Source organism: Mustela erminea, chromosome 19 (assembly GCF_009829155.1).
Source record: "Mustela erminea isolate mMusErm1 chromosome 19, mMusErm1.Pri, whole genome shotgun sequence".
Taxonomy (NCBI): Eukaryota; Metazoa; Chordata; class Mammalia; order Carnivora; family Mustelidae; genus Mustela; species Mustela erminea.
Genome location: NC_045632.1, coordinates 57160512 through 57174739, shown reverse-complemented (window position 1 = coordinate 57174739; position 14228 = coordinate 57160512). Strand labels below are relative to the sequence as shown.

At 62.2% G+C, this 14228-nt stretch overlaps 1 protein-coding gene across 5 annotated transcripts in view; it reads right to left on the bottom strand.

The window, feature by feature from the left end:
* The window catches only part of GSE1 (Gse1 coiled-coil protein), a 386663-nt gene extending 375299 nt beyond the window's left edge, over positions 1-11364 (bottom strand). For 2 of the 5 annotated variants that reach the window (XM_032326366.1, XM_032326365.1), the window contains exon 1: positions 9078-11252. In XM_032326366.1, the coding sequence (XP_032182257.1) occupies positions 9078-10946 (1869 nt within the window). In that variant the 5' untranslated portion in view covers positions 10947-11252. Of the gene's footprint in view, positions 1-9077 lie in introns of all 5 variants that reach the window. The other 3 variants (XM_032326364.1, XM_032326367.1, XM_032326363.1) reach the window with 2 other exon arrangements.
* Between the last annotated feature and the right edge of the window lie 2864 nt (positions 11365-14228).

The window sequence follows — 14228 nt, the reverse complement described above, 5'->3', positions numbered from 1 at the left end:
GAGCAGAAGGCTGGGCTCTGAACCCTGCAGGCCTCCCTCGTGCAGCGGCCCCTGGCTGTCGCACAATCACACAAAAGAAAGAACAGCGCAGGACTGTGAGACAGGCCCTCTGGAAGGACTGTGATCCCGGAGAACCGCAGCCACTCAAAGGAGTCAGACTCAAGGAGCCGGGGCTGCAGCCAGGGGCAACCCAGGCTCTCAGGCCCTCAGAGCCTCTGCTGCCTGAAGGCGCCTCCCGGCCTCCCTGGTCTCAGTGGCCCCTGGGCTGCAGTCCCCAGGGCCCCTGTCCTGCTAGGTGACGCCTGCCTCCCACCTGCCTGTGGCCAGCCCATCAGCAGCCACACAAGCCTCTTAATCCCCATCTGCGAGCCCTCGTCGGGAAGCCAGAGCTGAGGTTTACAGGGTGAGGACGGCCTATAACACGCCGCTGCCGTGCGTCTGATCGCTCCCCGGTCCTCCAAGGCCCTTGAAGGAAGCTGGTCTGGGACACCCACGGCAGCCTCCTGTGTGGCTAAAGCAGGACGGGGCTGGATAAAGGCCAGGTCCCTGGCAGCCCTGCACCATCTCCAGGAAGGGCCGCTTCACCCCGGGCCAGGGGGCAGGGACAGGCCCCGTAGAGCCAGACCACCCTGTTCTCACGTGTCGGCCCAGTCCCACCATTTGCCGTTAGTAATTTGATCCCAGCTCCCAGGTTTACAAGCCGAGGCCTCTTCATCTGAAGAATGGGGCTCCTGCCACCTCCCCACAGGGCCATTCACCCCACCCTTCACGGTCATCCGTATAACACATGAGGAGGATAAAATGGGGACATTTTGAAAATGGCATTACCGCCATATAAATCCCCAAGGATGAAGATTTCTCTATAGTCAACGTTTACTTACACCCTACCCATTTGTAGGACCTCCATCAGTGACCGCCCCCGCCACCCGGCAGCCTTCCCTGACTCCCATTCCCCTCCAGGCCAGGTCCTGGCTGAGCCTCAGCCCTCCCAGTGCCGAACCATACGCACCACGTCCACCCACGGTTCCCCCACCCCACGGGGCGGCACCCGGGCATCTCACGCTCCCCCCCGCCCGGCACCCTGGCAGGGTGCAGCACAGCAGTTAAACGCTCCTCTCTCGACTCTCACCAAACAGACCTCCAGGGGGGAACAGGTGCCCCCAGATGTTCCTGCTCCCACCCAGGGTCCCAGCAAGCCTGCCCTGGTTGATCTGAGCTCAGTTCTGATGGTGACCGTTGCGCCTTCCATCTGAGGCCGCCGGCATCCCCTGAAGGAAACCCAGCCCTACAAAGGTTTCCAGGCCGGGTTCCACACCAACCCGGCTGGTGGCAGAGAGCGGCAACCCAGGGCTGGGGCGGCCAGTGCTGGGCAAGGAACCTGAGAGCCCCTGGACTCAGCCAAGCCAGACCTCGCCATCGGGGCCTCCTCCGTGCAGCTCCTTAACCCCGCTCCAGCCCACGCGGGACGGGCCAGAAAGAGGAGATGGCTACAGCTTGGCAGGTGTGTAGAAGGCAAGGGGCCTGGCCACTCATCCACAGTCTGCTCCCATCTTTAACAGAAAACTGAGACCCAGACAGGGGAGAGTCTTGCCTGAGCCCACTGTAAGTGCAGGCACCAGAATCGGGGCTTCTGGTTTCCCGGGCTGGAGGCAGAGTGAGTCTAAGGCCCCAGAAGCAAGGGCACCCCCTTCCCGATCCTTACAAGACACCCTTTTCTCCTAGAGAGAAGACCGACCCTAATCTTCCAACACCAATTGGGCATCTGGAGACCCAGGCTGGGAGGTGCGGCTTTAGTCAGTGAGCAGACGAAACCACCTAAGCCCTGCCATGTCCTTAAAACCCCCAGGGGAAAACAGAACCCAAAGGGTTAAACAGACTTTCCGGATGACCCCGCAATTCCGCTCCTGGGTATCCACTCGGGAGAAATGCACAGAAACAGAAAGGAAATTTGTGGTTGCTGGGGGGGAGGGACGGGCAGTGACCACGCCAGGCATGAGGCTTCCTTCGGTGGGGACAGAGACGCTCTGGAGGAGACAGGGCTCAGGGCGGCACAACTCGGTCAACGCACCAAACCTCAGGGAATCGTACTCGAGAACGATGGATTCCATGGTGTGTGAATGACATCTGCACTGAACACCACGGTAAACAAACACAGTGTCTTGTCAAGGTCAGGGGCAGGAGGCCTGCCTGACGGGCCCCTCCCTGCCCCGACACCCCAGCTTCCTCATCCCAAGGGCTGCACCTCAGGCCCCTGCCCAGACCGTCCTCCTGGCTCAGGGGACCGCCCCCAGCCGCCCGCCTCCCCCTGGCCACTCCGACCCCTGTTTCAGCCCCTCCCTGCACACCATCGGGTTTACTCAAGGGTGGGACCCTGAGGCCCAGAACGGTGCCTAGGACAAAGCAAGTGCTGAGTAAAGACAGACAGAGCGAAGGAATGGAATCCTTTTCGTGACCATCACAGCTTCCAAGATAAAAGTCCCGAACTCCGGGGCTATGCTTATAATGGCTTCTATCGGCAGCTCTTACCCCAGTGCAAGAGTCTTCTAGAAGCTTTCAAATACCAGGGCCACCAGGGCCACCCCTCAGAGATTCTGGTTTAAAAGTCTGGTCACTGGTATTATGACATCCACATTGATTCAAACTCACATCCCGTCACTGCCGACCACTCCTACAACATCAACCTCCTCCCACTTCAAAAACCTATTTAAGGGTCTCCAGCAAACACCACTCCCCACATCCAGGCCTTTGCACATACTCTCCCCACCAGGAGCACAGGACTCCTATGTGGACCTGGCTGAGCCCTTCTCAGCCTTCAGGACATAGCTGAGATGTGACCTCCTCCAGGAAGCCTTCCCTGAACGTACCAGTTTCCCAACCTTCTGTGAGCTCCCTGCAGACCCCAGCGCAGAACCCAACACACTGCATAATCATGCCTGGAGCTTTTCACCACCCCCTCCTACATGAGCACCCAAGGGCGGGGCCTCTCAGTGCCACACCGCTGGCACGCAAACATGTGCTGAGCTCATGGGTAGAATGTGTGGCTCTCCAGGTGTGTTTCCCCAGGGCAGCTCTGGACAAGGGCAGAAGCCATGAGCAGGGAGGAGAGGCAGAACTACAGCTGTGCCCCCGTCACGGGACTGCCAGAATTTCTTTCAAAACCTCTACATCTAATTAGCTCATATTACTGAAAAAATAACTGGCATAAGGCGGCATTAGCTTATGGTCTTGGTGCTCCAGGTGTAGTGCTGCTCCCAGAACGGTGACCCATGAAGATTTTTCTGACCCTAACATGGGGCGGAATATCATGGTGTTCGGGGGGCCCCCCGCATTTCATCCTGAATTTAAAACCTAGACCCCATGAAAGGGGGAGATACTGAACAAATCTGCAAACGTCCAGGGACAGGATTCACGGGTGTGGGGAGGACCCCACAGCTGGCCGCGGCCACTCCGGACACCGCATCCACGCTTCACTGGGGCTAAGGGAGGCGATCTTAAACGTTCTCCCCACAAAACAAGAAAAGGAGCGACACAGTGAGACGGTAGTGACCATTCTGTAACAGACGTACTTATGTATCAAACCAACATGTCGTGTCTTAAACTCCCACAGTGTTATGTGTCCACCGTATCTCAATGCAGCCGGAAGAAAAGAAAAGAAAATCAAGAAATCCTCGACCCCCGGAAGGCGCTCTCGCCTTCCCAACCCCACAGAAGAGACCGCCAGCCCGTGACGGGATGTTTTAGCACCAAGCCTGGACACGCTCCGCATCCTTCTCGCCGGTTCCAGCCACCCACCAGACCTCACCGGTGGGATGCAAGCCGCCTGTGACCCCCGAAGACCAGACTTTTCACTTGGGCAGACAGGGAAACTGTGCGAAGGTCACGCGGCGAGCAAAAGCTCCTTCCACGACAGCCCATGAAACGTCCCACCTGGGGCCACGTGCCCACCGGAAGCCGAGTTCCCAGGTGCTCTTCCTGGAGGCCCAAGTGTCAGCCCTTGCCACCGTCCCAACCAGGCTATGGAGGCAGAAATGATGAACCCGAACTCCAGATGCAGGCGCTTCCCCGGCCCAGAAAACGTGCCAGCGACACAGGCAAGCCTGCCCACGGCTTACAAACCCTCCAAAGACAGTCCCAGGGAGTTAACCTTCCAAGGGTAAGATCCCCAGAGACCTAAGCGGGGACGGGGCGGGTAGACCTGGAGTGTTCTGGCCTTGGCCTCCCTGACGCCCTGCCCCTCCCTGCTTCCAGGGAAGGCTTGAGTTCTGGAAACCTTCTGCCTCCACTTCCTCTCTCCCAGGTGTCCCCAATCACCTGCAGGTTTAGGACAAGGCCCGTCTGGAGAGCTTACTCCTCTGAGCAGATGGCTCCCAATTGGCCAAGAAAAGCCCAGCCCTCCCCTTGGAGGAGGAGGTGGTGGGAGCTTAAGAAAGTCCCAAGGCCCAGTCACTTCCCACAGGCGGCTGGGAGAGGATGTTGGTGTCGGCCCAGCCAGGCGGCCCCCTCCAGCACCTTCTGGAAGTGTCCCCCCTCCATTCACCTCGCTTAGATGTCCCCTGAGCCTGGCCCTGGGGAGGAGGGCTGCCAGGCCCGCCCGGAAGAGCAGGGAGCCGTGTGGGCGCAGAGAGCAGGGGAACACGGGAAACAGATGTGCGGGCCGGCCCTGACAGGCGAGTGATGACAGACGCTCTCGGCAGGCCTCAGATGTCAGCGTGGAGAAAAGAAAGGGGCCTCAGCAGCAACACCTGTTCTGGGCTCGAAGGCCACGCTCCAGGGGCTGGGCCGGGTGTCCCCGCAGTGAGGGGCCGGGTGCGGCTAGGGAAACAGCTGCACGCTCCATTACCCGGAGCGCTCCCCGGACAGATCACTGCAAGAGGACCGGGCGGCCAGCCCAACCCGCACGCAAGGAAAGCCCATCGATCATGCCGCAGACCCATCGGGGGCGACCCGCAGCAGGAGGTGCAGGCTGAAATCTGAACGCAATGCTGCGGGGAGCAGAGACAAAGAGCACCAGTTAGCAGCAGGGCAGCGGCCGTGAGGTGGGGGGGGGGGGGGACGCAGGGACTGGAGAGCAGAGCCGGCTGCGGGGGTGGGGGGTGGGGGTGCGGGGGAGCTTTTCAAGCTAACTCCAGCCTCTCAGCTGCTCCGGAGGCAGGGGGAGGGGGTCGCAGAGGCACATGCGGGAAATTAGGACCATTCCCCACCCCCTCCCCAAGGCACTGCCACCTTTACAGTGGGAGTCCCAATGGGGACAGAAAGGCAAGAGAGAGAAGAGGTTGGAGACCAGACGCCAGATCCGGATTCCTGGGTCCAGTGCCAGTCCTGCTGTTACTAGCTGTGTGAACTTGGGCAAATTGCTTGCCCTCTCTGGACTTGCTTTTCTGCTAAGGAATGGAGACGGTGTCACCTCCCTGCACAGGGCCGCTGGGAGGATCCAGGAAGAGTGATACAAGGGAGGCACGGGGCACGGACTCTGTGACGCCATCATCATCACTATGTCCCCAGACGCTGTCTCGGGCAGCCTGGCCCACTGTGCCCCCATGCTCTGAAGGGAGGGAAACCCAGCCCCCTCCCCCAGCAGAAAGGTGGGGGGCAGAGGCTGCAACAGCACAGCAGGTGGGAGCCAACCAGAGAGGCGACCCCAAGTTACCTGCCCCTCAGGGAGAGAGAGAGGAATGAACGTGCCCCGCATTCCGACTGTGCACCAGCCGCTCTCGCTGCAAACCTTCCCGAGGAAAGATCACCTCTACCTCTCCGGTGCGGCGAGAAGGACAAGTCTGAGCCAAGGTCACCCGGCCAGCTCCAGCAGAAGGAAGATTGAAACCAGGGCTGGGTGAAGGCCGTGCCCTCGCATTCCTCCTCAGGGAAGGGGTGCCAGGCCCCCGAGAGTGTGGGCTGCAGCCTGCCCTGCCCAGCACCAACACAGCCCTGTGCCAGGTGCCAGCTCGGAGATGTGGGGGCTACGGGACAGGGCACCCCCCCCCCCCCCGCCCCAGGAAGCATGGAGTCCGGCTCCAGAGAAAAGCTGCAAACACGACCCCAATGGAGGGTGTCAGTGACACCTTTCTCTCCTTCTTTCCCCGTGTTCTTTCATACTGTTTGAGGCTGATTCACTAATGAATGAACGTGTACCAGGAACAACTGAGGCATCCCAGGAGGTGGCAGAGGAGGTTCCGGAACATGCCGTTCTGGCTCGGTGGTTTCCCGGTGGCCACCTGCCAAGGCCCCTAAGCCACTCCCCACCCCCCACCCCCTAAATCCTCAAACCACACACAAGAGACAGGCAGGACCCCGGAGCTGGGAGTCCCACTGGAACTGGGAGTCCCCCCACCAGCACTCACCCCTTGTGCCCACCCTGGTGCGGGCGAGCGGGGCAGCCCCCCGTCCCGATCTGCGGGAAGTCGTGTTCTCTGCTGCCGCTGTGCCCCTCCCACTGACACTGAAGGCACAGCACTTGCCACCAGATCCCCAGCGTCTGGAACAGTGCCTGGCTCAGAGCAGGCGCTCCATAAACATTTGTTAAATGAATGGGTGGGAGGAAGGAAGGGCAGGAGGCTGCATTTCCGGCTTTCTACCGATCGTCAGTCAGGCTCTCCTCCGGGCAGCAGTGGACGCTTCTCCTCCCTCTGGCTGCCGGAGCTGGGAGCCGCGCTGCTGCCTTCCCTGCCCCCCCCACCCCCACCCCAGGCCGATGGCCTCACCACCCACCTGGATCTCTGCCACCGCCCAGCCCTGGGTGGGTCTCTTCCTGGTGCGTTCCAACCCTTCTTTCAAGGACTTTTTCTCTCTCCCCTGTGCCTTTAACTCCAAGGCCTTGAGGTCACTGCAACCTCATTCCCCCCTCATCCCCATGAGCTCTCCGGCCTCCCCCGGCCTCCGCACCTCTTCTGCTGGACTCTACCCGCCCTGCCACACTCCACTTACCTCCCAAGGCTACACTTCTCAGGGGGTGGATGGAATGGGGCTCAGGGGTGGAAGGCCTGGGTGGAAAGCCCACCCCAGCCACCTCTGCTGGGTGTGTGACCGTCGCCCATGCCATCAGACTCCTCGGAGTCTCAGTAGACTCGTTCGTAGGATGGGAATGACAGGACCTCATAGGAGCAAAGGAAGTAACTTGCTTTAGAAACGGTGCACAAGTGAGGACGCCAGTCAGCCTTCCCGAACGGCATGCTGACCTCTTCTGGGCAGACACCAGCTTGCATTTTCACCCCCACGGGGCTACCGTCCGCCGCCACCTTCCCAGCTGGACGCTTCCCTCCAGCTCCTCCTACCCGTGAAGCCCACACCTGGCAGCTCATCAAGTCCCGATGACTGAGCGAATCAACACAGGAAAACTCACCCCAGAGGGGATGTGCTGCAGAAAAGCACTCTGGCAAACCTCAGAGGAAGTGCTCTGACGACCCCGGACGCCCCCATCACCAGGCCAGAGAACCCAGCCATTCTGCCCACCCAGAGCCGTACAGAGGACTGACCCATATCCCAGAACACCCTGCCCAACACATGGGGTGGACGGGAGGGTTCCACCGTGTGCCAGAGACTTGGCTTTCTGGAGGCAGCTAGATGTCCAGTCTGTTCACATACTTGGCCCTCCAGGCGCAGGCCATCCCGACCCCCACTCCCCAGCCAAGGAGACCAGCCCAGGGAGGGGAAGACAGGATCACTCAGGCGCTCAGCGACCAAGAGAGAGGGCAGGCTTGGAAGCCGGGTCTATCCTGCTGCAAAGCCAGGTTCACCTCCCAGTTCTGGCCCTGCTGGAAAGTGCACACTACAGATACCCAGGAAGAGACCCACAGGACAGACGGCCACAGGCTGCCAATGACAAGTTCAGCATCTGCGGTGGGGAGCAATCAGCGCATCCATTTGGAGTGACGGGCCCCCCAAAGCCCCCAGGTACATCTCTGCGGTCCAAAAGGAACACTGGCAGAGAAGGAAGCCTGGGCAGAGCACAAAGGCCCAGGGCAAGCACTGGAGAGAAGCAGGAGAATGCATCCACTTTACAGACGCAACCACCGTGAACGAACCCATGACCCAGGAATCTCCGCACGTGGGCACACACACAGACAAGGGGCAGGCAAGACCAGAAGCTTCTCGAATGCATGAAACGATCATTCCTGAACAAGTCAGAGACACCCTTCCCTGTGCACAGGGCCCTTGGCTGGCCCCTCGCCAGTGGCTCCCACTACAGGCATCTCATGAAAACAAACCAGTTCCGCCATCTCTAGCAGAGATGCCCATTCAGGGCCCCACACGGCCATCACGGTGATCACAATACACCATCACCTACTCCCCCCGACCTGCTGGGGGCAGGCCCTGCTTTGGCCTTTGGAAAGCCAGATCCACAGTGAACTGAGCCCCAATCTGGCTCCTCCCAGGCAGGCAGCATGAAGGCAGGCACCTTATAAACGGGGTGAACGAAGCCCCCCACGACCCCTCCCTCCTCCTCCTGCACAGCTTGCTTGCAGAGAAGAAAGACTCTCTTTCCACCGGGGGGGGGGGGGGGACGTCTGTTTAGGCCACTGTCCCCCAGGTCCCAAACCCCCACGTCTGAAAATCTGTTTCCATCTGCTGTGAAGCAACCTGAGAGTCTCAAAGAACAAGTGTGAACTTGGGGGAAAAGCTGCAGGAGCTAAGAGGGGCCGGCGCTCTAGAGTGGAGAGGAGCCGCCACCTCTGCTGCCTTTCCAGCCGGGTGGGTAAGCACAGGGACCTCCGGGTGACCTGCACGGCCGGACTAATTACCAATGTTATCAGGCGGATGACAGACGTGCCCCGAACTTCCTCTGTTTGATGGACTCCACTGCAAACACACTCAAGTTCAGGCCTGAGCCTGCTGTTTGCAGCACTGACCTATTCTTCCACGAGACCACTCCTGCCCTGGTCCCCCCACCAACTCCATGTGTCTCTGGCTCAGCCAGGCCCACATAGTCCCCACGCGCCAGCCCGGGGGACCCCGGGAGGGCACCTCCTGCTGAAACATATCACAGAGTCAACAGGACCTCCTCCCCTGCAGAGGAACAGAAAATAACAGGTCTTTCTTCCCTGCTGGAACCCCAGAGGCTGAAAAAGAAAACCACCGCTTACCTTCATCACTGCTGTCACTGGGGAGCTCCAACCTGCAGGCCCCTGGCGGGTGAGCCCCGGGCCTGCACACACCAGGGTCCCGCACTCCACGCAGGCGCCAATGATCAACTGCCGCCCGTCGTCCACCAGCAAGCTGTGGCTGGCTCGGAGGGTGTAGAGAAACAAGGGCAGCCGGGCCACCCGCACAGCCTTGAGCCCGAGACACCGCTTTTTCTCCTGCTGGCAAAAGAAGCACACGAACGTGTCCACTTGGTACTGCCGTGACCAGGGGCTGACGGTGTGGTGGGCGCTGCGGGCCTCGTGCTGCAGCCACTGGCCCAGGAGGTCGTGGTAGCAGAGGACGCAGGTGGCCACCAGGCCTGTGGAGTCAGCAGGCCGGGCGCGCGGGGCGGGCGGGTAAACGGCGAGGCACGGAAAGAACGGCTCCTTCTCGCCCAGGCGGCCGGAGGGGTTCACGTTGAGCTGGAACTCCCTCCCAGGGCCCAGCTCGGCCCCGCAGGTGTAGCAGACGGACGCGGGGCTGCCGCGGGCCGGGGCAGGTGGTTCGGAGACAGCAGGGTCTGAGGCTGAGAAAGCCTGGTGGTACCTGCCCAGGAAACCCTGCACAGAAGTGATAAGCTCCTCGTTCTGGCAGGCCCGGTACAGGGCCCAGACGTCCTCCAGGACACTGAAGCACTTGGGGCAGCTTCGGACCTCGCAGCGTTTGTTGGGGCCCCGGGCGTTGGGCGGACAGGGCAGGAGGCTGAGGAAGGGGAAATGCATGGAGCCCCTGGCACTGCCATTGAGGAGCCGGGAGGCCACTGCCCGGGCATCCTGGGTACAGTCCTCCCCGCAGAGGTAGCAGGCCTCCGGCAGGGTCCCAGCTGGCGGGCCATCTTCCCTGGGGAGCCTCCTGCCCTTGGAGGCCATGCCGGGGGCATGGCTGTTCAGGGGCACCACGTAGAGCCGCTGCAGGACAGGCACGCTGGCCAGCTCAAAGCTCTGCCACTGCTGCATGAGTGAGGAGAAGCAGCAGGGGCACACCAGGGTGCTGCCCCCCTCGCTGATGGGCTGGGCCCCTGGAGGGGGGCTGTGCAGCCACAAGAAAGGGAAGAAGGGCGCCTGGGCCAGCTTTTCCTGCTTCTGCACGTGGATCTGGTGCTGCGAGGCCGGCGCCAGAGCCGACCCACAAATGTAGCAGCAAAGGCCCTCTGGTGGCGCAGCCCTGCTCTCCAGGGAAGCCCAGGGGACACGGCCTGCGCTCTCCTTCTCTGGCAGGCCAGGCGGAGGCTGCTCCTTGCGGTCCTCTTCCTCGCTGGTGATGTTGATGTCACTGTCCTCGGACATGCAATAGCTCCCGCGGGTCTCCCCCCGCGGCCTGCTCTCGGGGGTCTTAGCCGCCCTGCCCGAAGGGACTCCCTTCATGACGTCCGCGGGGGCCACCTGGACTGGAGGGCCTTGCCAAGGATCCTGAATGCCCCTCAGGACGCTGGCCCGGGCCTCGGGCGCCCAGTGCCTCCCGCCGGCCTTCCGCCTGCGCCTCCCGCCGGTCTTGGGCTCGCCGTCCCCGCGCTGCTTCGAGGGGGCCCCCTCCTCCTCCTCCTCCACGTCGCCCTGTCCCGGAGGGGGTCCCGGCGTCGGCCTCCACTCCTGGCAGCGGCCCCCGCGAGGCCCGGGCCCCGGGCGGGGGCTGGCGGCGTCGCGCACGGCCGGCTCGGTCTCGGAGAGGGGGTCGGTGTCCGACAGCTCCGACAGCTCGGAGTCCCGCGTCTCGTCGCCCGCCGCGCCGCCCAGCGCGTAGGCGACGTTCCACTCCCGGGGGGCCCCGGCAGCCCCGCGGCGCCCGCCCGCGCCCGCGTCGCACTGGTGCGGCCGCTTGAGCCAGTACATGCGCTTGTCCACCGGCGTGCGGGCGCGCTCGAACGCGGCCCACTGCTCGCCCAGGAAGCAGCGGCACACGGCGCACACCAGCACGCAGCCGTCGGCCGGGCACAGCTCGCGCGCGCCGGGCGCCGGCTCCTGCTGCTGCAGGAACGGGAAGAAGGGCTGCGCCGCGGCCCCCGCGCCCGCCGCCGCCGCCGGCTGCTTCACCTGCAGCTTCAGCTCCTTGCCGCGTCGGATGCCGCCGCCGCAGATGAAGCAGGAGAGCGGCGCGCCGCCCCCGCCGCCCCCGCCGGCCCCGCCGCCGCCGCCGCCGCCCGCCGCCGCCGCCCGCTCGCCCACGGCTGCCATGAGCCGCTGCTTGCGGGAGAGCGGCGCCGGCCGCCCGCTCATGGCCGCGCCGCGTCCGCCCGGCCCCGCGCCCCGGGCCCCCGGGCCGCCCTCAGCGCCCGCCGCCGCCGCCGCCGCGCCCAACTTGGGGCATGAGCGCGCCGCGAAGTTTGGCGGCGGGCGGCCGGCGCGGGCGCGGGCGCACGGCCGCTCGCAGGGGCGCCCCCCCGGCCTGCCGAGCCCCCGGCGGCGCCGCGGCGAGCGCGCCCGGAACGCAGCGGCGGCGGCGGCGGGCCCCGGGCGGCTGGAGCGGCGGCCGCATGTGCGAGCTCCGGCGCCTGCCAAAGCGTGGGGTCATTTAATTGGGGAGGAGGGGGGCGGGGCGGCGGGCGGCGCGGAGGGAGGCGGGGGAGGGGGCGGAGGGCGGGCGCGCGGCGGGCGGGGAATCCCTCCCTCGCGCTCCCGCCCGGCGCCCGGCGCCCCGCCCCCTCGGCCCTCCCTCCCCCGCGGCCCCAACTGCGCACAATGGCTCGCCCGCTCCTATCTATTTTGTGTCCGGCCGGGAGCCGCGCGCCGTGATTCATGGCCCCAATTAGGGGCTCTCTCCAGCGCGCCCGGCTCGGGCCGTCTGAAGGGTCTCCTCGGGGACCCGCGGAGACCCATCAGCCGCAGGAGCTGCTCTTTAAGTAAAGGGCAAGCAGGACGCGGCCGGCGCCCGAGAGAGAGAGAGAGAGAGAGAGAGAGAGAGAGAGAGAGAGACCGAGGAGCCCCAGAGGGACTCTCGGGAGGGGCAGCGCCCCGCCGATTCGACCCCGGGCTCCCCGACCCCCTCCTCCTTTGAAAGGAGGGACCACGTGAGGGTCATTTACGGCCCTGAGCAGCTCCGGGTTGAGGCACCTTTCAGGGCCCAGTGTGCTAATTTTGGAGACAGACGGGAGAGGAGATGTCTCCTGCCTCCTGGAACACATTAGTGACGGCACCATCAGGAGGACAGGGGTCCCCAACCTGCCACGCCTTCCCCACCGCTGGCCGGCTGCCAACGCGCCCTCACCAGCAGCACAGGAAGGGTCCCGTGTGTCTCTGGGCTGTGTGTTCCGGAGCAAGTGACTCGACAACTCTGGGCCCTTTCCTCCTCTTAATAAACAGGAGCTCTGGCCGGAGATGAACTGTGCCAGGCGCTAGTCTAAGCACTTTATGTACATCAGCTCGGTTCCTGCTCCCAGTGACTCTGGGTTGAGTGCTGTCATCAGACCATTTTACAGATGAGAAAGAAGACCCACTGAGAATGTGTTCACGAGGGTCATGAGGGTCAACTTACTTTTCAGGCACAGTGGGCTGGGATTCAGCTCCAGGCACCCAGACAGTGGACTCCAAAAGACCCTGCTCTCAAGCGCCTGACTAGGCAGATATCCGGTCCATGTCACCCATCTGCTGATGGAAACTGTCCATGGCAGGGGACATGGCCAGGACCCCTCAGTCCTCCCCCCTGCTCTGGCTCAGGCTGGAAGGCCTTGTGCAAATTCGGGCCTTCCTGAACCTCCATTTCCCATCTGTGAAAGGACACCTCTTCCAGCTTCGAAAGTCTGTGAGTCTCTGACTCCTAAGAAGTTGACAGCTAGCTACCCCCAGCCTGTCAGCTGGAACCCAGAGTGAGCCTGGGGACAAAGGTGCCAGGTGGGCCCCTCTGCCCTCTGGGGCACTGACATGTAAATAGTACTCAGCTTCCCCTGGGCACAGAGGAGGGCCATGCATTATAAATAAATGCAACAAGAGGAAAGGACCACGTCTTGGGAACCTTTGGTGCATAATCTGGGCATCACAGTCTAGGACTTAAAAAAAGTCACCATCATCATTACCACTACCACCAGGAATTCAGTACTGCAGGTTCTTATCCAGGCCCAGGAAAAAAGCTAGGTCAGCAAAACTGTCCGGGAGGAATGCTGGTGGGGGGGGTTGTTTGTGGCTCCCCTGCTTCTGGCATTTTTCATATCTGGTGGCAGGAGGGGCCTGATCAGGCAACTTAAAGGGCTGGGGTCCTGTTCATGGTGCCCTAGCATAATCCTCAAACCCCACACAGAAGAGAGGTTGTTGATAAAACAATGCTGGCTTAGGAAATGCAGGTTCCCGGGGGGTTGGGGGGTTCCTCGTGAACCCCTGGAGGCCTGGCATGTGCTTCCTCCCACCTCTAATGTGGGCTCTCTTTGCAAACTGACTCCTGTCCCTCTCTAGGGTCTTGGCTACAGTGCCCTCCCAGAAAGGCTTCTCTGACTTCTCTGCCTCAGGTAGGTCCCCCCTGCCATTCTGTCTCAGCTCGTTGGCTTAGGAATTTGCTGTTGATTTTATTTGTTTTTCTTCAGCTGTTCCTTGTCTGGCTGACCAGAAGCCTGGGGACTCCTGCCCCCAACAAGAACCAGGTCTGTCTTGCTCACTGTGGATATCCAGAGCCCATCTCAGGGCCTGGGTCCTGTACACTTGGGGCCCCATCTTACCCCATCCCTCTCTATCTATGGAAGTCTTGGGCAAACCTCTTAGCTCCTCAGGCCTCAGTTTCCTGCTCTGCCCAATGGGGTGGTGATCCTCACCAGATTTTTCTGTGTCACCTGAGGCCCTGGGTAGAGAGGCCTGGCACATCGTAGGTGACAGTGTGTATTTCTGACTCTACCTGGTGGTTGATGAGGTTCTGCTCCTGCCTGTTTGTACTTCAACGTGGGGGTGGGGGGCATTGTGTGACAGAGGAGAGCCACAGGGTCAGTGGGACAAGATGAGGGAGGTGGGATTTTCTAGACTAAGCTGGTCTTGGAGCAGAGCTTCCTGAGCATGTGCTGTGGGTGTGGATGTGTGGATGTGCCCGTGTGGGTGTGTGCATATGTTTATGTTCGTGTGGGCATGTGTGTCTGCACCTGTTAGCAGGTGTATCTGTGTCCTGATGTGTACATGCGTGCGTGCATACAGGAGCACATG